Source organism: Microcaecilia unicolor, chromosome 2, assembly GCF_901765095.1.
Source record: "Microcaecilia unicolor chromosome 2, aMicUni1.1, whole genome shotgun sequence".
In the NCBI taxonomy this organism is placed as follows: Eukaryota; Metazoa; Chordata; class Amphibia; order Gymnophiona; family Siphonopidae; genus Microcaecilia; species Microcaecilia unicolor.
In genome coordinates, this window is record NC_044032.1 from 292,193,412 (window position 1) to 292,214,031 (window position 20,620).

The 20,620-nt window shown below is 43.0% G+C and overlaps 1 protein-coding gene across 1 annotated transcript in view; it reads right to left on the reverse strand.

Moving 5' to 3' along the window:
* The window catches only part of WNK3 (WNK lysine deficient protein kinase 3), a 584,725-nt gene that overhangs the window by 139,348 nt on the left and 424,757 nt on the right, over positions 1 to 20,620 (reverse strand). Inside the window, 8 exon segments of the mRNA XM_030194275.1 lie at positions 3,866 to 4,377; positions 4,731 to 4,840; positions 5,337 to 5,427; positions 12,939 to 13,762; positions 14,137 to 14,271; positions 15,065 to 15,116; positions 15,199 to 15,354; positions 15,495 to 15,611. Coding sequence (XP_030050135.1) covers positions 3,866 to 4,377; positions 4,731 to 4,840; positions 5,337 to 5,427; positions 12,939 to 13,762; positions 14,137 to 14,271; positions 15,065 to 15,116; positions 15,199 to 15,354; positions 15,495 to 15,611 — 1,997 coding nt within the window.

Consider the following 20,620-nt stretch of genomic DNA (forward strand, 5'->3'; position numbering starts at 1 on the left):
ACATGCGCACGCGAGGGCTAGCAAACGTTGCTGCTAGTGAAGATCTCCGATCGGAGGGGCTGCCGTGGACGTCACCCACTTGTGAGAACAAGCAGCCTGCTTGTCCTCGGAGAAAACTATCAAATCATCTTATTTGTCTAGTAAGTTAACCTGATGTAGTTTAGAGCTCACAGCCTGTTTCTTTTTTTATCAATATCACAATTTCTCTTGAATGCTTGCATATACCAATTTTGTGCTTGCTCTAGTCCATTTTTTCCCTGTTTCCTTTTGTGACTCTTTTCATATGCTTCAAAGTTCCTAAGCAATTCATCACAAGATTTCACGGTTAATTTTCCATCAAATCCAAATCTCTTTTCCCATTTTCTCAAATACTTTACATTTTCTGGATGCATCTTATGCATAAATTTAGCATCACCGGTTAATGCTCTGCCATAATCATCACGGCAGTCAGAACAACAGCACAAACAATTACATAATCCTAATTTACAACACAAATTTCCCATTTGTCCGGACAATCAATAAAATGCTCTTAATTTCCTTTTTTTTTTTTTATTAAAAATTACACTGGTGAGTTTCCGGAACTCTGTCTAGACTGCTGTAAGGAAAATTCCCAGAACCTCGGGTTCCCTGAGCCCGGTCCAGACTCCTATGAAGGAAGATTCCCAGAACCTCAGACTCTCTCAACCCGGTCTAGACTCCTATTACAGGCTTTAAAGTGTACACAGAGTTATTTATTTCAGTAGCCGTCTCGCACAGGCTATGGTCTTAGATGAATCCCTGATTCATCTCACACAAAACAAAACCTACAACATAACAAAGAAAAAAAAACAACAAAAAACCTCCACAAACTTACCCAGAATCCTGTGAGCTGTCTCCGGTCTAAATTTGGATTGGAACCATCACCTTCCCGAGCCACAGAAAGATCGGCCTCTTTTTTCGGTATTAGCACCGGAGGGCTTTCTGTAGGGACGGTCTTCGTCCGTGTGCGCAGTTTCAATCTCGACCCTGTAGCCAGGGAAGGGTATTGGTTTCCGGCTCGAAGGACCAAAATGTTATGGAAATTTTTCCTTTACCGAAGAAACGCGCAGAACTCTGGGCTCAATTATATAAAGATCTTTATTTGTAAATCAAACCTGCATGCAGGGAGACTACCAAACATAAGGAAACTCAGTCAGCAGTCTGTCAATACTGATTCAATGTAACCTTATCTTTAAATCTTTTTTATTGATCAATAAGATACAACAGTCTGGCACAAAATGACCAGATCAAACTTGAAAGCCAAACAAAAAAAACAGCACCACGGGCCTTTAAAAATGGAACACAGTTCTTTAATGAATGTGCCTTGACAAAAAGACCTGACACGGGCCGTGTTTCGGTGACTAGCACCTGCGTCAGGGGTCACAGTGATGACGTGGAAAACTTGGGGAATAACTCGAATATATTCCTCTACAATATATTATTCCTTACTCCACGTCTCATATAGTAAAAGCTACAAAGCACCAAGGCACTTTCACTTTCTGTATCCATTTGGATACAGAAAGTGAAAGTGCCTTGGTGCTTTGTAGCTTTTACTATATGAGACGTGGGGTAAGGAATAATATATTGTAGAGGAATATATTCGAGTTATTCCCCAAGTTTTCCACGTCATCACTGTGACCCCTGACGCAGGTGCTAGTCACCGAAACACGGCCCGTGTCAGGTCTTTTTGTCAAGGCTCATTCATTAAAGAACTGTGTTCCATTTTTAAAGGCCCGTGGTGCTGTTTTTTTTTTGTTTGGACTTTAGTTTGTACTTCGTTCCCTCTCTTTTGTTATATCCAGATCAAACTTGAAACAATATCAAATGTATGCAATGCACCTTACAGTATCAGCCAAATTTTACTCAAAACATTTTTCTCTTTTCTCCTCCCCCCCTCCTACCCAAAATCAACCACCCTGACAAAAAGAAAAACCCTAGAGAACCTTCACAGTCTGTTCAATACAAAACTACGTGCTTTCGAGGATTCAATGTAACCTTAAATAGCCAGGAATACTGTTATCCCACAATCCCAGGTGCTATAGTGCTCGTTTAACAAATAAGAAAATATAATGGATTCCCTTCCTTGCTCCTCCAGCTACTTTTTTTTTTTTTTTTTAGAAAAGGCACATAAATCTCCTTCATTCTCTGAGTTAATTAAAAAATTCCAAACTCCTGAGATGATACCGGCCTACTTCTCACTAACAAGCTAGTTTATTACAAGCATGACATGTGACCTTTCTTACTTCAGCAACTTATTTCAGTGATTATTATATTCTGCAGTAAGGTCTGATACAATTCTATTATTCTACAGCGTGTAAATTCTATAACAAAGTATATATATAAAATGATCTTGATTTCCATTACAGTTTTGCCACCTCGACAAACTCTGGTTCTCTATGTGACTGCTTTACCTAACAGTAAAACTGACACAGAGTACTTTTAGTGAACTTTACACTTAGTTTTCAAAGGGAATCTACTGGGTAGTTTCTCTTTTAGCTATTGCAATATTTTGCCCTATTTGTACGGGTAACATAGGGGGAGCAAAATGGCATGTGTACTTTTACAAATAGTATGTATGAATGCTGTTCTCCACCCTCAAACACATCTCTGGCAACCTCTCTTTAAAAAATGGCTAAGTCCACACAAACCCTCACTCTGGCAGAGGATGGCTATTTTCAGATAGGCTAGTTTAATTTAGGTAAATAGCCTACAGGGTTTTCTAGACCTGTCCTGTGGACCAGGAGCAACTGGGCTTTCAGAACACACAATGAATATGCATGAGATAAATCTGTATATGTGAAGTTTCCACTGCATGAAGATCTAACTCTCCAATTTAATGGTTGCACAATGGCATGACACTGAGCCAGGCATGCATTCTTAGGAAGTACATCTCAAAGGAAAATAGTCTCAGATAATCAGCATATGCTTAAACACATACAGACGGCTTTAAAGATAATAAAATTCTGAGTTCTCTCCTTTCTAAATCTCTGCCACAAATGGAAGAAAAGCTTCCTAATCTTCTACTTGTGACTGGACTGACACCCCCCCCTTCAAAAATAAATAAATAAAAACTTACTTCCCATAGCCAAGATGGCACCTGCAGCTGCTTCTACTGCACTTCATATGGGGAGCTCAATCATGGCTCCTGATGGTTTCAGCAGCATAGGCTCCTGAATGAGGTTCTACTAGAGGCTCCTTAGATCCAAGCATTTACAACCTGCTGTAAATCCAGCTGGCTCTTCAGACCCAAACCTTCAGAACCTGCTGCTAATCCAGCAAAACAAGGAACATAAGCCTGCAAATTTTAAGATTTCATCACTTGTTCTTTTTTTTGTTGAAAAGAAGAGAAGATGCAGCACATCTCCACCTGCTGCAGGTAGTCATGGTAGAGAAGCTATCTGATCAAAGTGCAGCTGCTGGAAATCAGAGGTGTGGCATGCAATCAGTGTGCCAACTGTGATGTAAGACATTAGGGCTTCACACTGGTCGGCAGAATGCTATAGAAGGAAAATGATGGGACAGAGAAAGACTCAGAAAATAGAAGAGAGAGGGTCACAGAAAAGGAGAGAAAGTAGTATAGGGGAGATGGGAATGGAGAGAAAGAAAAGGGATACAAAGGAAAGGGAAAAAATGCAGGAGGAGGGAAACAGGGCATGATAGAGGCTCATCATAGAAACATACATCCTATTTCAGGTTAGAACAATGTTCATCCACAGCATGAGAGATTAATATAACCCCCTATCTCTCAAATCCCTTCAACCTTTGTCTTTTAATTCACTCATGTCACGATCTACCTCAGCATCTATTAACTTCATTCCCACTCTCCCACATTACTGCTACAACTCACTTTTCCCGCAGTCTCTGAAGTTCCACTCTCAAATCCTCGTCCTCAATTTCAGATTCGTCATCACTGCTCATGGGGGAAGAGGGCGAGTAGAAAACTGTGTTCTGTTTTTGCAGGCAGCCTCGAGTTGTTGGGCCCTGAACACAATCACTTGCTGGCTCCTGTAGACCAACCAAAGGTGCAGACATCTCACTGTCACTACTAGGCTGGTGGCAGTCACATGGCTCTCTCCTACCACCTTGCAGCTCATGCTCACAGCCCAACTGCATGCTGTTTCCTGTCAGCTCCCTCTCTGGCGTTAAGGAAGATATGTCGGTTTCATAGGTGGTGCTAGCAGACAGTGTAGTGTCTTCTGGTCTGCTGACTCTAGGTGTCCCAGGGGAAGGTACAGAAGGGATGTTTGTATCAAGTGGTTCCACATTTGCAAAGGACTGAAGTTGCTCTGAGCTGGCCTGTGCTTCACCTCTGGCTATATCTGAGTCAGTTTGCTCCAGTTGCTGTGGTACTGTGACCACCTGAGAAGTCAAAGAAGAAGCTGCTATTGAGAACATTGTGCACCCAAAGGAATGAAAGCTATGTCAATTCACCTAAAATCCTGCCCCATGTCACCCCTGTTATTAAAATACAAAGTCCTACACACAACTCTGACATTGCACCTCAATCCAATTCTGTAGAATCACCTACTATTTCAGTACTTATCCCCCAAATACAGATTTGCTATTCAATACAGAGCCATACACACAGAGCATTCACTTCTTCCTTACAGAATCCTTTTCCACTCCAGTGCAGAGATCCCTCCCACCACAGCTATGTCAATACAGTTTAATCCTGTCCTGAAGCATCAAGAAACACAGCTCTGTCAACAAACCTGAAAACGGCCTCGCATGAAAGAGTCACTGCTCCCACTGTCACTGAGCAATGCCTGTGCTCCCAAAGGAAAGGAATTTGAATCATCTGTCTTCATTTCTTCCACTTCCACTGTGAGACAAGTCAGAGCAAAATGAACATTGGTAACCAAGGTCAACTGATCTCATGGAAGAAGCAAAGTAAGCACCCTAATTCCTGCTATACAATGAACAAAACAGCAGACAGCAACATAAGTAGAGATGAGGTGGTCTGCTCCTCTTACACATGCAGGGTATGGCTAACAATGGCCAGTATCCCAAAAGGAAACGACTGGCAACAGAGAGAAATGTGATATACGCTGACACAGGAGGAAGAAACCAGAAAGACATTCTGTAAATGAACAAAAACAAGAAAAAAAAACAACTTTGTACGTACAGCAAGCAAAGGGGAAGCTACCTACACTAGGCCCTGCCTGTGAGCACGCTACCTTGCTGGACTCTGGATCTCTTGAATAAGCGGCTGGACTGCCGAAGCCTGCATGCCCAGCTTTTTAATTTGCGAGTCCACGATTTCTTGCTAATGGGATTTTTGAGATTAGGACAAGTAAAGCTTAGGCCAAAATATCCACCTCCTGACTGCAGCTGTGCAGTTCCACCGCTCAACGCTGGGCGGGGACAGGCCTCAGGACCTCCAGGGAGCCAAGGGTCTGGGGAGCTCTCCTGAGAAAGGAAAGAGAAAAAGAAAGAAAAGGAAAGAAAGCAATGTCAGACATACACTAAACATCACAACATGGGCACTTCACCAGCTTCGCCAGTCATCATGATTCATATATCCTCCAGTTCTTGCCCGGAGGGTAATATATAGAAAACCTGTTGCTCAGCTATTTCTAGATCAGACCACTGCACTGGTGTAGCCATCCATGGATAAGCACGCATATCTACAATTAAGTGTACAACTTCTCACAGGCATACATTCATAAGCATATAACCCAAACTTGTGTATGAATACTCAATTTAGCATGCATTCAAAGTTTGTGTGCGTTATTACAATAAGAAAGCATCTGAAACTCATGCACAGCCGTATTTATTTATTTGTTACATTTGTATCCCACATTTTCCTACCTATTTGTAGGCTCAATGTGGCTTACATAGTGCCGGAGAGCTGTTTGCAGACTCCAGAGTAAACAAATACAAAGTGATGCTGTGGTAGGATAAGGTTCATGTGGTAGGACCACACAAAGGAATCGTACAACTAGAAAGTTGTGTGATGACCATTATGAACTTTATTGTTGTGTCGCAGAGATCAGGCATTTACGTTGGGTCAGTAGGGTATGCCTTTTTAAACAGGTGGGTCGTAAGTGTTTTTCTGAAGTGTAAGCTTTCAAGTCTTTTGGTAGTGCATTCCACAGTTGTGCGCTGATGTAGGAAAAACTGGATGCGTAAGTTGATTTGTATTTGAGTCCTTTGCAGCTTGCGTAGTGGAGATTTAGGTTCGTTCGTGTTGATTCGGATGTGTTTCTAGTTGGTAGGTCGATGAAGTCTGTCATGTATCCCGGGTGCTTGACCGTAGATAATTTTGTGAACCACAGTGCAGATTTTGAAGGCAATGCATTCTTTGAATGGGAGCCAGTGTAGTTTTTCGCGGATGGGGTTTTGCGCTTTCAAATCGTGTTTTTCCAAAGATCATCATTTCATTTATAATTTATTCATTTTATATACCGTTTCTTATTGCTATTGCAAAACAGAACGGTTTACATTAAAAAGAAATACTTCTCATACAAAAACAAATAAGAACTCTAATCATTGATAGAAAAGCACAGCAACCCAAAAAGACAAAGAAATACATTTCTAATAAAATCTACTACTCCAAAAAAAAAAAAAAAAAAGTTTTGCTGCCGTGTTTTGAGTAGTTTGAAGTTTCTTTAAGATTCGTTCTTTGCATACCGCATAAATTCCATTGCTGTAGTCTACATGGCTTAGTACCACTGATTGTATCAGGTTGCGAAATGTTTCCCTCGGGAAGAATTGTTTCACAAGTTTGAGTTTCCACATTGAGTAGAATATTTTCTTTCTTGTGGATTTTACTTGGCTCTCTAGTGTTATGTTGCGGTCCAATGTAACGCCAAGGATTTTCAGGCTGAGACAGGGAGGGTGTGGCCTGGGGTGTTGACAGTTGTGGGATTGTCCATGGTGTGTTGGGATGAAAGGATGAGAGTGTGAGTTTTTTCTTTGTTGAGTTTTAGTTGAAATGCATTTGCCCAAGAATCCATGGTATTCAAGCCAATCTTGATTTCGTTAGCGATTTCTGTCAATGTAGATCTGTAAGGGATGTATATAGTGACATCGTCTACATAGATGAAAGGGTTAAGGCCTTGGTTGGACAAGGTCTTGGCTAGTGGGGTCATCATTAGGTTGAAGAGGATCGGCGATAGCGGTGATCCTTGTGGTACTCCTCAGTCTGCCTTCCACGGTGATGCTACGTTTGATTTTGACTTTACTTGATATGTTCTTGTGGTTAGGAAATCCTTGATCCAGATAAGTATGTTGCCAGCAATCCCGAATTTGTCGAGTAATCTTATTAATATATTATGGTTTACTATGTCGAATGCACTAGACATGTCGAATTGGAGAAGGAGAATGTTCTGACCTATTGCTATTTCCTGCTTGAATTTGGCTAGGAGAGTGAGTAGTACTGTTTCTGTGCTGTGTAACAGGCGAAAAGCAGACTGTAATTCGTGTAATATTGAGAATTTGTTTATATAGCCTGTTAGTTGTTTGGCTACCATGCTTTCCATCAGTTTGACAGACAACGGGATGGATGCTACTGGTCGGTAGTTGGTGATTTCATTTGCTTTTTTCATGGTGTCTTTTGGTATCGGGATGAGTAGAATATTGCCCTTTTCCTTTGGGAAGAGACCTTGCTAAGCATGTAGTTTAGGTGGGATGTGAGATCTGCTATGAAGCGGTCTGGGGGGAATTTCAGTAGGTAGTTGGGGGCAGGTGTCTAGTTTACAGTGAGTGTTGGCGAACCTCCTGAGCGCCCATGCTACAGTATCGACGGTAAGGAGGGCAAAGTTTAGCCAAGTGCGGTCAGCCGGGTGTTCTCCAATGGTTGGGTTGTAGGGGTATTTCCCTGTGATCTCACCTGAGCTGGTCTTGGTTCATACAAGACTAATTCATCATAATACAGCAAGATAGAGTCTATAACCTCTTACCTGAACATCTCTGTGTCAGCAAGATCCAGCTTTTCAGCTGGTGGAAAATCACTGGCAGGCTTACTAAAGCCAAGGACATTCTGTTACAACCACCCCCTTCTATCACCCTGAGACGTTAAGAAGGGAGTCAGACCCATAGAACCAGAAACTAACCACTTCAGGGTCACAAAACAAAGAACTTTTCTTGCTCATAGAGTGAGCTGGACAAGAGCAGGATTGGTCCCCTGCAGTCACCTGACCGGGAGGTACTAAGAAAGCGGGAACAGAAGAAAGTTAGTTAGTCGGAGACCATCGGAAGAGGGGTAACTGGCAAGAAGACCTGAGAAACCCAGCAAGGCTCGGGGAGAGCCAGAGACTGTGTTTGGTACCAACCTTGTGACCTGCATAACTGGTGCAAATACCGTGCGGCAGATATATTGGCTCTGAGAAGCAACACGGAAGGACGGACACCTGCTTTCTGCAGAGAGACCTACACTACATCTAAGACGCAGACTTGCTGGGAAAACAGCTCGAATCTGAGAAGAAATCTGTTCCTGCCTCATCGGAAGACTACCTAAATACAGCGGCGAGATCACAGTGATTTACTTCCTAGTCTGGGATTAGTGAATGGTATTTATCCAGGAAAGATTGGTTTATGTCATAGCTCATGGTCAGGGAATAAGCTGCTAACTTGTATTTTGCATAAGAGGTAATATCAGTTCTTTTACAAATCAGGCTTGTGTAATTATCTTCCAGTCCAGGAAGAATCATTTCGTATAGTCTGTATTCAGTAGCAATCTAGTTTTTATCATCAGCAAGTTCTATATATTTTTGTATTTTGCTAAGCCTTGCTACAGAGTGATTCTATATTAGTACATTTTTATCTATAATAAATCCAATATATATATATATATATCAGCTTTGGCTTTGGTTTCACTTCTCTAACGGGAAAAGCCTGGCTAGGTGCCAGAAGCAAGGTTCTTGTATATTCCCCTAGACTGAGTCAGGAAATTTGCTTAGGAAGATTTCTGTGCATTAGGACCTTGGTATAAGTAATCTGTGTGGGGAGCTGTTCCCATACGAGTTATTTATTACACCTACAGGACAGCTCGTTTAAGAAGTTTACGATGTCAGTGTTGCCTTGGGGTTGCGTGTTATATAGGTTTACAATTTTTTCGTTGAAATACTTAGCAAGTTTGTCTGCAGATGGGGTGTCTGTGTTCGATGCAGTGACCAGATTGGTATCTAGGAGTTTGTTCACACTCGATATAATTTCTTTGTGTCTTTGTAATCTGTTCCTATTTTAGTTTTATAGAATGATCTTTTGGCCTGTCTTATTGCGTATTTGTATTTTCTTTGTGATTGTTTCCATGTGTTGAGTGTGTGTTCATCTTTTGTTTTTTTCCATGCTCGTTCGAGTTGCCCGGATTGTGTTTTTAGTTTTTTCAGTTCATCGTTGAACCATGGTATCGAGCTGTGCTTGCGTGACTTTCTTGTTTGTAAGGGTCTATTTCATCTAGTATGCATTTACATCTTTTATCCCATTCCAGGAGGTAGTCTGTGGATTCTGTTTGTGCTGTCCATTCATTGTTGTATATCAGTTGCCAGAATGTTTTCGTGTCTAAATGACCTCTTGATGTGTATGATGTGTGTTCATGGATTTGGTGTACTCCCTTCTTTCGCCAGTGTACTGATAGGTTTAGTTTGTAATGATCAGTCCAGGGTGTTTCTGTCCATTTAATATCTGTTATTAAGTAAAGTTTATTTATTTGTTGCATTCGTATCCCACATTTTCCCACCTATATGCAGGCTCAATGTGGTTTACATAGTACCATGATGGCAATCGCTAATTCCGGCAAGAGAAATACAGAGTGGTCAAGTGTTAATGTTCATAGATGACATTAAGTATTAAGTAATGATATTAAGTATTCAAGAAGAAAGAGTTAAGTTTTGTCCAGTTCTGGTAGGAGTTTCGATTGTGTTGCAGGGTTTATTTATTTATTGCATTTGTATCCCACATTTTCCCACCTCTTTGCAGGCTCAATGTGGCTTACAATATATCATGAGTAGTGGAAGTATATAAGAAAATAGACATTTAGTATTGTAAAAAGATCTTGGGTAAACATGATAATGATAAAGTATGATGATAGTATAACAGCAAATATCGTAAGGCAGTTCAGGTTAGATCATTCTGGTATGCCTTTGTGAACAGGTTTTTAACTATTTCCGGAAGTTTGTTAGGTCGTGCATTGTTTTCATGACGTTCAGAAGTGCATTCCATATTTGCGTGCTTATATAAGAGAAGCTGGATGCATATGTTGTTTTATATTTTAGTCCTTTGCAGCTAGGGTAATGGAGATTTAGGTATGTGCGTGCTGACCTTTTTGTGTTCCTGGTTGGTAGGTCTATAAGATCTGCCATGTAGACTGGGGCCTCGCCGTGAATAATTTTATGAAACAGGGTGCAGATTTTGAACGCAATTCACTCTTTGACTGGGAGCCAATGTAGTTTTTCTCGTAAGGGCTTGGCACTTTCGTATTTCGTTTTGTCAGATATGAGTCTGGCTGCGGTGTTTTGGGCAGTTTGGAGTTTCTTCACGATTTGCTCTTTGTATCCAGCGTAGATTGCATTGCAGTAGTCTAGGTGACTTAGAACCATTGATTGTACCAGGCTTCGGAATATTTCCCTCGGGAAGAAAGGTTTTACTCGTTTAAGTTTCCACATTGAGTGAAACACTTTCTTTGTTGTATTTTTCGCTTGCCTCTCTAACATGAGATTTCGGTTGATTGTAACTCCGAGAATTTTCAGGGTGTCTGAAACTGGAAGGATGTAGTCTGGGGTGTTTATATGTGTGGGTTTGTTCGTGTTGTGTGGTGATGAGAGGATGAGACTGTTTTTTCTGCATTGAGTTTTAATTGAAATGTATCCGCCCATGTGTTCATGATTTGGAGACTAAGTTTGATTTCGTTTGTGATTTCTGTTAGATCATGTTTGAACGGGATGTATATCGTGACATCGTCTGCGTAGATGCAGGGATTTGGCTAGTGGGGTCATCATTAGGTTGAAAAGGGTCGGGGATAGCAGTGATCCTTAGGGTACTCCACATTCTGGTGTTCGAGTTTGCTATCACTTGGTATGTTCTTGTGGTTAGGAAGCCATTGATCCAACTGAGTACGCTTCCACCGATCCTGAAGTATTCTAGTATGTTTAGTTGTATTTTATGGTTAACCATGTCGAACGCATTCAACATGTCAAATTGTAGGAGAAGTACACTCTTGCCAGTTGCAATTTCTTGTTTGAATTTGGTTAGGAGAGTGATTTCTACTGTTTCGGTGCTGTGGTTGGAGCAGAATCCTGATTGTGATTCGTGTAATATTGAGAATTTGTTCAGATAGTCAGTAAGTTGCTTGGTTACCATGCTTTCCAGTAGTTTGACTACCAAAGGGATAGATGCTACTGGGCGGTAGTTGTTAATATCATTTGCTTTTTCTCTGGTTCTGGTCTGTTGAAAATTTGTGTGAGATGAGATCAAGTGTGTGCCCTTTGACATGGGTTGCTTGCATTTGTGGCCATTTGAGATCCCATAGGTGAAGGAATTCCTTACATTCTTGTGCGTTGAGTTTGGGCATTCTAAGTGAAGGTTGATGTCTCCTCGTACCAGTACATTGGAGTTGGTCACACATGTGTTTGAAATGAAGTCCATGAAGTTGGTCTGGCCTTCGTTCCAATTACCTGGAGGTCTGTAAAACAAGACACAATTTAAGTAATCGTGTAGGGTTTTGTTGTGGATTCTGATTGAAACGATTTCAAGTTGGGGTGTCATGGACTCGGCAATGGTTTCAGTAGATCGATAGATTAGTGCTATGCCACTTTTTTCCTTTCTGGTCCAGTGTGTGATTTTGTATCCTGGGGTCTTTTTGGTCGTGGATCCAGGTAGGTCAAGTCTGTTAGAGTTGCTGTTTTGTTTACTGCGGATCTGGAATTGATGTAGCCCACTTGGACTGTTTGGTATGGGTCTTCTGCGTTTGGTGTTGTGTGGACTTTTATTAGTTGTCGTTTCTTAGTTGGGGTGAGTTTGTTTGGGCCCTTCTTTGCATTCTGAGTTGACAGTCTACATGTTGGTGTTCTTCCTTTGTTTAGGTTGTTGTCTGTTTGATGAGGTGTGGTGTGTCTAATCAGTCTTTGATGATTGTGCAGTATGTATATGATATTACTGTCCGCAAGAGGGGTGGTTAGTGTAAAGTGGATCAATGATAAGGAGTAGATTATTAGGAGTAGTTTGAGGGTATTCATTTTGGTTTCTGTTCTCAGTGGGCTATTCCCGATGACTGGTTGTGTGGGAATAGTTTTGTTCTTTGGTGTGAGTCTGGTATTTTGATCTTGTGTGTTATTTTAGCTTGCCATTCTAGCTGTAGAGGTCAGTGCTGAATTGGTTTCAATGATGGGTTAGTGAGCAGGCAGGCAGCTACAAGTACCCAGGTCTTGCATATTCATGCATACACATGTACAGGTAACACGTAACCTGAACATTTACACACACATTCATTCAAACTTACAGGTAACCTAAACATTTGCACACACATTCAATTAAGTGTGTAACCTGAGCTTGTGCCTGATCCAAATACAAGAACTTTGGAGGAAATGGGGGGAAAAAAGCAGTAATCTCATAAAATGAGTTATAAGGGCTGAAAAATCTCTCAATATAGAATACTGTAGCTCATGCTGTTTTTAAAACAAGTAACAGAAGTAAACTGAAGAAATACTTATTTTCCTATTGAAACTAAATAGCAGTCATTGTTTACCGCCACCCACAGGCACCCTACTGCACTAATCCATGCTCATAGCACTCTACCATGTCTGTCAACATCCCTGGCACTCCACTGTGTGTATATCATTCCTGATACTTGCACCTCCATTGACACCTTGTTGCACCCACTTATGAAGAAAGCCTCACTGAGATTTTGCAGTTGAAGAGATCACTTCAGAGAAGTGGCTTGAGAAGAGAGAGAGAGAGAGAGAAAAAAAAAAAGTACTTACAGGAGAGTCCAAGTCACTGGATGTAGCTGTGACTATGATGGAGTCCCCCAGAAGCACTGGTAGGCTGGTAGGCTGGCATGCAGTCACCTCAGATGGCGCAAGAGCAGCTATCATTCCACATTCCTCGGCTTCCTCATGGGTGGCTCCAGCGGAACAAGAACTAGCAGGTGGTGGCTCTGGGATGGAGCAGGAAAGAGTGTCCTCAGTGGATGAGGAGAGGGGAGATTCTGTACTGTGAGTCTCCTTTAGACTCTCTACCTGAGAGCCAGCTGGGCTATGCTCTGGGTACAGCAAAGTCCTCAACTTCTCATCTAAGCTCTTAATTCGATTGTCCACAAAATCAATTTTCGGTGGACCGTCAGTATCAGATTCCGGCACTGAAGATGATTGAAGGAGGCCCGTTTCCAGGCTGGGAGACTGTCCTATTTGCAAAGCGTTTTTCTCAGGAATTAGTACAGCATCTCCATCCTGAAGAATAGGTTCTGTGCCCAGGACTGGCGCAACAGACTGAGAGCTAAACTCAGTCACATCAAGATGTGCATCACGTGACACTCTTGCTGTACTGAGTTGGCAATCAGCTTGAAGGGATGCAGGTTGTGGCTGAAGAGCAGCACTAGCACAGGAACTCAAAGGTTCTATAAAAGTTATGCCCCTTCCACAGGCAGATGATGCCACAACCTTGCTGCCACCTTCTGCCTGAGAGGAGACACTTGGCTGTTCTGTTCTGTCTGCTTGCTTTGCTCCTGGTTCGGAATTAGGCACAGACGCTTCTTTCTGAAGGATGGCACCTGGTATTCTGAGCATCTTCTCTTCTCTCTCTGGGGCTAGGAAGCAACAGATTAGATAGCTTAATGAAATTTTTGATAAGAGACAGGCAGTTAGGTGTTAGAAGACACTGCACAAATTAATAAGTCTCATGGATCTTTCTGCCCTTGCATGTTCTTTCAAAGACCTATGAAAAAATGATAGTTCCTTTCTTACTATTTTTACTTCCCTAACCAGTAGAAAGAAACTACAATGTTAACTTGCTAAACAAATGTTTAAAAAAAATCTACAAAAAAAAAATAATCAAAATTCTTGGTTACAGATATATTTTAAGTTGGTAAGGGAAGAAGTCAGCAATCACAACAGCTTATACCCAGGTTTCAGGGATGCACACACCTTCTACATGGCTCTTTTGTAGATATCCTTAGCTCACCTGGAAGTGGCTTTTCCTGGGGAACCCCCAGAGGCTGAGAGCAATTTGAGGATGGTGGCATCTCACGGTTCTTTATAGTCTGGTTGATAAAAAACCTCCAGCGGCCAACAGGGGAAGACTGGGGAACAGTGTCACCTGAGAAGAAGAAAAAAAAAACCAAGAGAATTATTGGTTCAATCCTGACTTAGAATAGAAAGCCAGCTCCCAGCACTAGGCTGCAAAACCAGAAAGGCCCCTCCATCTCTGGATATCCCAGACAAAAGAGACTTTCAGATGAAAGAAACCACAGCACCCCAAACCAGCTACAACTGAATTAAGGCAAATCAACAGGCCCTCGTTAACCATATCACTTGCTGAAGAAGAGAAGGAAACACTCTACTGGATTGTACTTTTGTCTCTTACTGGAGGGTGTAGAGGTGGACACTGTATTGCCCTACTTTCTGACTTCACTGAGGGGATGGAGAGAGGGTACACTGAACCATACCACTATGTTCTTTGCTGTCACAGATGCCCCTGGACCAGAAAGGTAGTCAAGGACACAACTGACCATAGGTTACTCATGCCCAGAACCATGAAGGGGGCTCAGCTGTGTGCTTAGTGAAGGCAGAGGTCCCTAGATAGACCAGAAGTGAGTCACGGTTTGGAGTCTTCATGGTTTCTAAAACAAAGTAAGAGATCAAGGAGGGAGACCTCAAAAAAATGCAGCTCATGTAGGTGGAACTATAGATGTACCTCTTCCAGTTTCAAACCTGAGAAAATTAACCAAGAAGAGTCAGGTGCCCAGTGTTAAGGGCAAGGATATCCCAAGCACCACAAGGAGAAGCAGTAAAAGGAAACCTGAATTTACATATCCCAGTTCACACCCTGAGAGCGGCATAGATAACCTGTGCTGAAAAGAAGGGAGTAAACTGGAGAGAAATATACTTACTGCTGCTTTGAGTGGATGCAGGGTTTATTTGCACGTGCTCAGATGATCCTGTCTGAATTAGAAATGAACAGATAAATAAAAGCAGCTATGGGTACGTGTCCTTGAAGACCTGTTTGCTAAGCGATGGTTCTTACCCGGCTACTGCTGGATGCTGAAGCTACAGGCTCTGCTCCAGGTGCCCTTTCATCAGCAGGTAGGTTGCGCAGTGTCTCCAGACTCTGACACACAATCAGTCTCAGCTCCTCCACAAACTTCTCTTTTTCACCTTCCAGCACAAAGTCTTCCTCCACCTGTCAAATCACAAGATAACACCAGTTTTCAGACAGGAGGATAAAGGGATTCGCAGTTGCACTCTAACTAAAGAAGCAAAGCACTGAGCAGCTGCACCTCTTCTCCAGAGTTTCCTATGTAGCCACTAACCCAAACTCACCATATAATCTGCAATATCTTCTGGTGCATCACCATCTGCATCAAATTTGAAGGTGACCATCTTGTTATTGTGGGTCTCTAGCTGACATTCCACCATGTTATCTCCAGTTGTGGAAACCTTGTTACAAAAAAATAGAAACTGCTGACACCAGTCACAAAACACACAGATATACACAGTATAACATCCAGACTAAATAACTACCAGGTGGATGCTGCCACTTTCACAAGCTAGCCCTCAAATTCTTATAACAAAAACTAGTAAGGCTTCAAAAGTATGGCACAAGCTCCTGCTTCACTTGGCTGGTGCAGTCGTCACTAAACGAGTTAAATGAATTTCACATCTCAGTATAACTCAACAAAATTAGATTGTGGAATTTGTTGCCAGAGGATGTGATAAAGGTATCTAAAATAATTTGAATAAATTCTTAAGAGGAAAACATCAAAAATCATTAGCCAAAAATATCCTGGAAGGCTCATAGCAGCCCACTTCTTATAATTGCCTCCTCCCTCTCCACTTCAGGGCTGAAATTTTGTCAAATACAAAACCTAGTTTCCCTTAATAAATCAACCGGAATCTTGACATCAGGCATTGTTGGAAACTTTCTCTCCTCTACCCTTCCTCTTCGTGACATCCAGCATTTGTCTCCTCCACCTTCCACCTCCTGGCGAAGACTGGATTTTTCTTCTCCTGGCTGACACAGACACCAAGATTATGGTTTTGGGCCGGTGCAGGGCCTGGAGCATGCGCAGGTGTCAGTGTCAGCTGTAAGAAGAGAAATCCAGTCATTAAGTGGTGGGTGTGTATATGGAAGGTGGAGGAGAGAAATGCCAGTAATCGCGCGGGGGGTGGAAATGCTGGACACTGCCAGGGATGGCAAGGGGAGAGGAGAGAAATGCGTTGTGTTGCTAATTTCAGATTTCCTAAAAATTGAAGTGTCTCCATTAACAGCCCACCCTAGACTCCAGAAAAAATGTTCTTAATAATCGCCTGGGCATTTTTAAATATTTAAGTATGTTTTTATGCGCTTTGATAAAATAGGCATTCCAAACTATCCCCAGTAGCACACAAACTCACACCTGTTCCAAATAAGGTGAAAATGTGTGTAGTCAAGTATTTTGCATGCGTATATTGTGAATGTATTCATGTATTTTATAAAATAACCTTGTGTACATAGCAAACTCCATTCCTGATATGCTTAAGCCAAGCCCCCAGGAAAGCTTACATGCTTATTTGGCCACATAGTTTTATAAAGATATCTGCCGCAAATAAAAACACTTTTCATGCATAAATTGCTTATAAAATTACCTGCATTGAGAGCAATTCCAAAAGCCATTTATGCAAGTAAAAAATGTTTTTCATGCAGAAACCGCTTATAAAATTACTCCCATTGAGGGCAATTTCAAAAGCCATTTACTTGGTTAAAAAGGCTATTTTAAAACTGCCCATCCTCCCTACAAGTGAAAGTAGAAACTGATTGTTCAAGTTTGTGTTGTTGTCAGAACCTATTATTTTGTGTTGACTACAGCTACTCTTTGCTGCCTTTGAGAAGCTACTGCCTTAGGCCCAGATGCACTAAAAAATCGTTAGAACCCTTCCCTTACCGATTCCCTTAGTGAATCGGTAAGGGAAGGGCATGCATCAAGGAATAGGAATGCAAATGAGCTGCTCATCGGTAAACTGTCTGCCAGTTGGTCGGTGGAGCATGCGCAGAGCAGCCAAGCGTTATGCTGGCTGCTCTGCGCATACCAAGAACGTCCTTTATGGACGTGCTTCACTTTAAAAAACAAAACTTTAAAAACACTTTAAAAACAACAACAAAAAAAACGAGCGCGTTTAGCTCAGCTCAGCCCCCTCCCCCCCACCGAGGTTGCCACCACTGCTGCCCCCTCCCCCCTGCATCAAAATGACAGCTTCAGCACTGGCCTCCCCATCATCCTCTGCACCCCCATAGCCCCGCCCCCCAGGTCGCTGCTGCCGCTCCCCATCCACCCGCCCCCCTCCGTCTGCCACTGGGCCCTCACAGCGCCTCTCACCTCTGTGTGAAGGCGCTGCAGCAGGCAACAGCTGATTGCTTCGATTCAGACTAGAGAGTTGCACGGGAACGGGGTTCGCGGGAATCCCGCGGAACCCGCGGGATTCCCGCGGGTACGGAGGCAGTTCCTGCGGGGTTCCCGCGGGGATGGAAGCAGCTCTGCGGGGTTCCCGTGGGGACGGAGGCAGTTCCTGCGGGGTTCCCGCGGGGATGGAAGCAGTTCTGCGGTCTTCTCGTAGAAGTGTAAGCTGCACCTGCACCAGCCTCTCATCTACCGAATACCAATTTCTTTGAGTGCTGTCTTCTCCTCCTCTTCTTTGCTTTAACAGCACAAATGTGGAAAGTCTTCCATTAAGGAGGTGGTAGAGTCACAAATGATGACTGAATTCAAAAAGGCGTGGGATGAACACAGAGGATCTCTAATTAGAAAATGGACGTTATATAAAACCTAACCTTAAATGGCTGCATGTGTGTGGATGTGTCAAGTGACGCTTAGATGGCGACTCTGGCTGTGTTGAACTAGGGCTGATACCTGGCAGACTTGTATGGTCTGTGTCTCATACATGGCAATCTGGTTTAGGATGGGCTGGAAAGGGCTTAGACATCAACTTCAGTGGCTGGAACATGAGGACAGTGCTGGACAGACTTTTACGGTCTGTGTCCCACAAATGAGAAGACGGATAGACTGGAGTGGGCTTCAACGGCAACCCCAGTAGTTGGAACATAAGGATAGGGCCAGATAGACTTCTGTGGTCTTTGTTCTAGAAACACGAAAGAAAGACCATAATCAAGTATATAATATCACACTCATTGATTTAATGATGAATTGATCATGAGTGTGACTATTGGGCAGAGTGGATGGACCGTTCAGGTCTATTTGCTGTCACTTACTATGTTACTATTAATCCTCTTTGCTACCAGGCTGGTGCACAGACCTCAGCTCTGACACAGGCACGAGAATCAGATGTCACCTGACCTACTGGCGTGTGCACGTGGCGACCTCTCAGCACACAGTGCAAGTGAATTGGAAACAAGTCTTACATGTGCGCACCAGAGTTTTCCAACTTCCAACTTCCATTCCTTCCTTGCCTACAGTGCTGTGGCTCAAATCCAGAGAGAGACTGAGGGAGCTAACTGGAATTTTTTTTTACGTACCATTAAAATTCTTACGGGGACGGGTGGGGATGGGTTAAATTCTTGCGGGGACGGGTTGGGATGGGTTAAATTTTTGCGGGGATGGGTAAGATTCCAGCGGGGACGGGTGGGGACGGGTAAGATTCCAGCAGGGACGGGCGGGGATGGATAAGATTTCTGTCCCCGTGCAACTCTCTAATTCAGACTTCCCTTCTTTCCTCCTTGGCCCGCCCTCGTCTGACATAAGTTACTTATGTCAGACGAGGGCAGGCCAGGGAGGAAAGGAGGGAAGTCTGAAGGGAAACCATCAGCTGTTGCCTGCTGCAGCGCCTTCACACGGAGGTGAGAGGTGCTGTGAGGGCCCGGTGGCAGACGGAGGGGGGCGGGTGGAGGGGGGAGCGGCGGCGACGGGGCCACGGGGGTGCAGAGGATGGCAGGAGGACCGGTGCTGAAGCTGTCATTTCGATGCAGGGGGGAGCGGAAGTGGCGGCAACCTCGGGGGGGGGGGGGGGGGGGGGCTGAGCTGAGCTAAACGCGCTCGTCTTTTTTGTTTTGTTTTTAAAGTTTTGTTTTTTAAAGTGAAGCACGTCCATAAAGGGCGTCCCTGACGAGCACTTTTTCCCCCCAGATTATTTTTTTTGGAACATTATAGAAGTTTTTCATCCCGCGCAGCCCTAACGAGAGGTACAGTCCTCTCGTTAGATTTTCCAGCGTTAAGGCAATCGGAAAAGGTTAGTGTATCTCATTACAATAGGGTTTCTACACAATTTGCTCATCTGCATTCCGTTTTCGTTAGCTGCTACCGTCGTCGGAAAAAAGTCTTTAGTGCATGCCAGGGTTTACTACTTACTCGTTAATGGCTCGTTAAGTTTAGTGCATCTGGCCTTAGTGATTGATTACAGGGAACAGTTGTGTAACCTTTCAATCACAAAAACCAGGAGAAATCAGATCAGTGATTTCCAATCCTGTCCCTGGGTGAATCTCAGCAGGTCAAGTAATCAAAATATCTACAACGAATATGCACGAGATTGATTTGCCTATCAAGGACTGGCTTGGGAATCACTGAATTAGATCTTACATGCTAATTTTCTTTCCTTTGAATCCCTCTAGAGCTGTCTTAACATTTGGGTTTATCTTCTGTCAGCAGATGAAGATTGAGAACCACTAAACTAGTGACACCTCCCTTTAAGTATCCTGTGCAGTCACTTACTAGCCAGTATTTCAACGACAAAGCAGAAAAAAGTCACCCCCAAAATCTTGGGAATAAGAAACAACCAACAAAACTCAACAAGAATGTTTCAAAAGAACCAAGGCTACAATGCCAACCACAAAAGCTGCTTAATGCCAGAATACTGTAGAAATGATTTGTAGTAGTAGTAGTCACTCTTCCCCAATAAAAAGGTGGATTCAAAACTAGTCTGGAGGGACTCCATTTTGTCCCACCGAACCATTCCAGACACTTGGGAAGTACCAAAGCAGTATACATGACAGGTAGAACCAGACAGACCTCAAGACTTAACCTCAAAGACCACATCCTGTTTTACCTGCTGCACATAGAATTGAGTGACAACCAAATAGCCACCTAGCAGATTTCTTGTGGCAGAATCAGGCTGTGTTCCACCCAAGAGGAGCTTGCCCTCTGCTAAAGCTCTGAAGGGACTGGACACCCTTTGACCACATACACAGAAGCTACTGTTTCTAATTCAGGGGCCACTGGAGACAGCCTCTCATTTTCTGACCCCACCAAAACAAACAGCCTATCCAACTGCCAAAAAATTTCTGTCCTCTTCAAACAGCATAAAATCCTCCTCATATCCAACTGATGAAGCCAATTCTCATCACCTCCCCTCACTTACTTCACAAAACACCAAGAGAGAAATTGACTGATTCATGAAACAATTACACAACCCTAGATAGATAGAAAGGAAGAAACCAGCCCTAGCACTAATTTCTGCTTAGA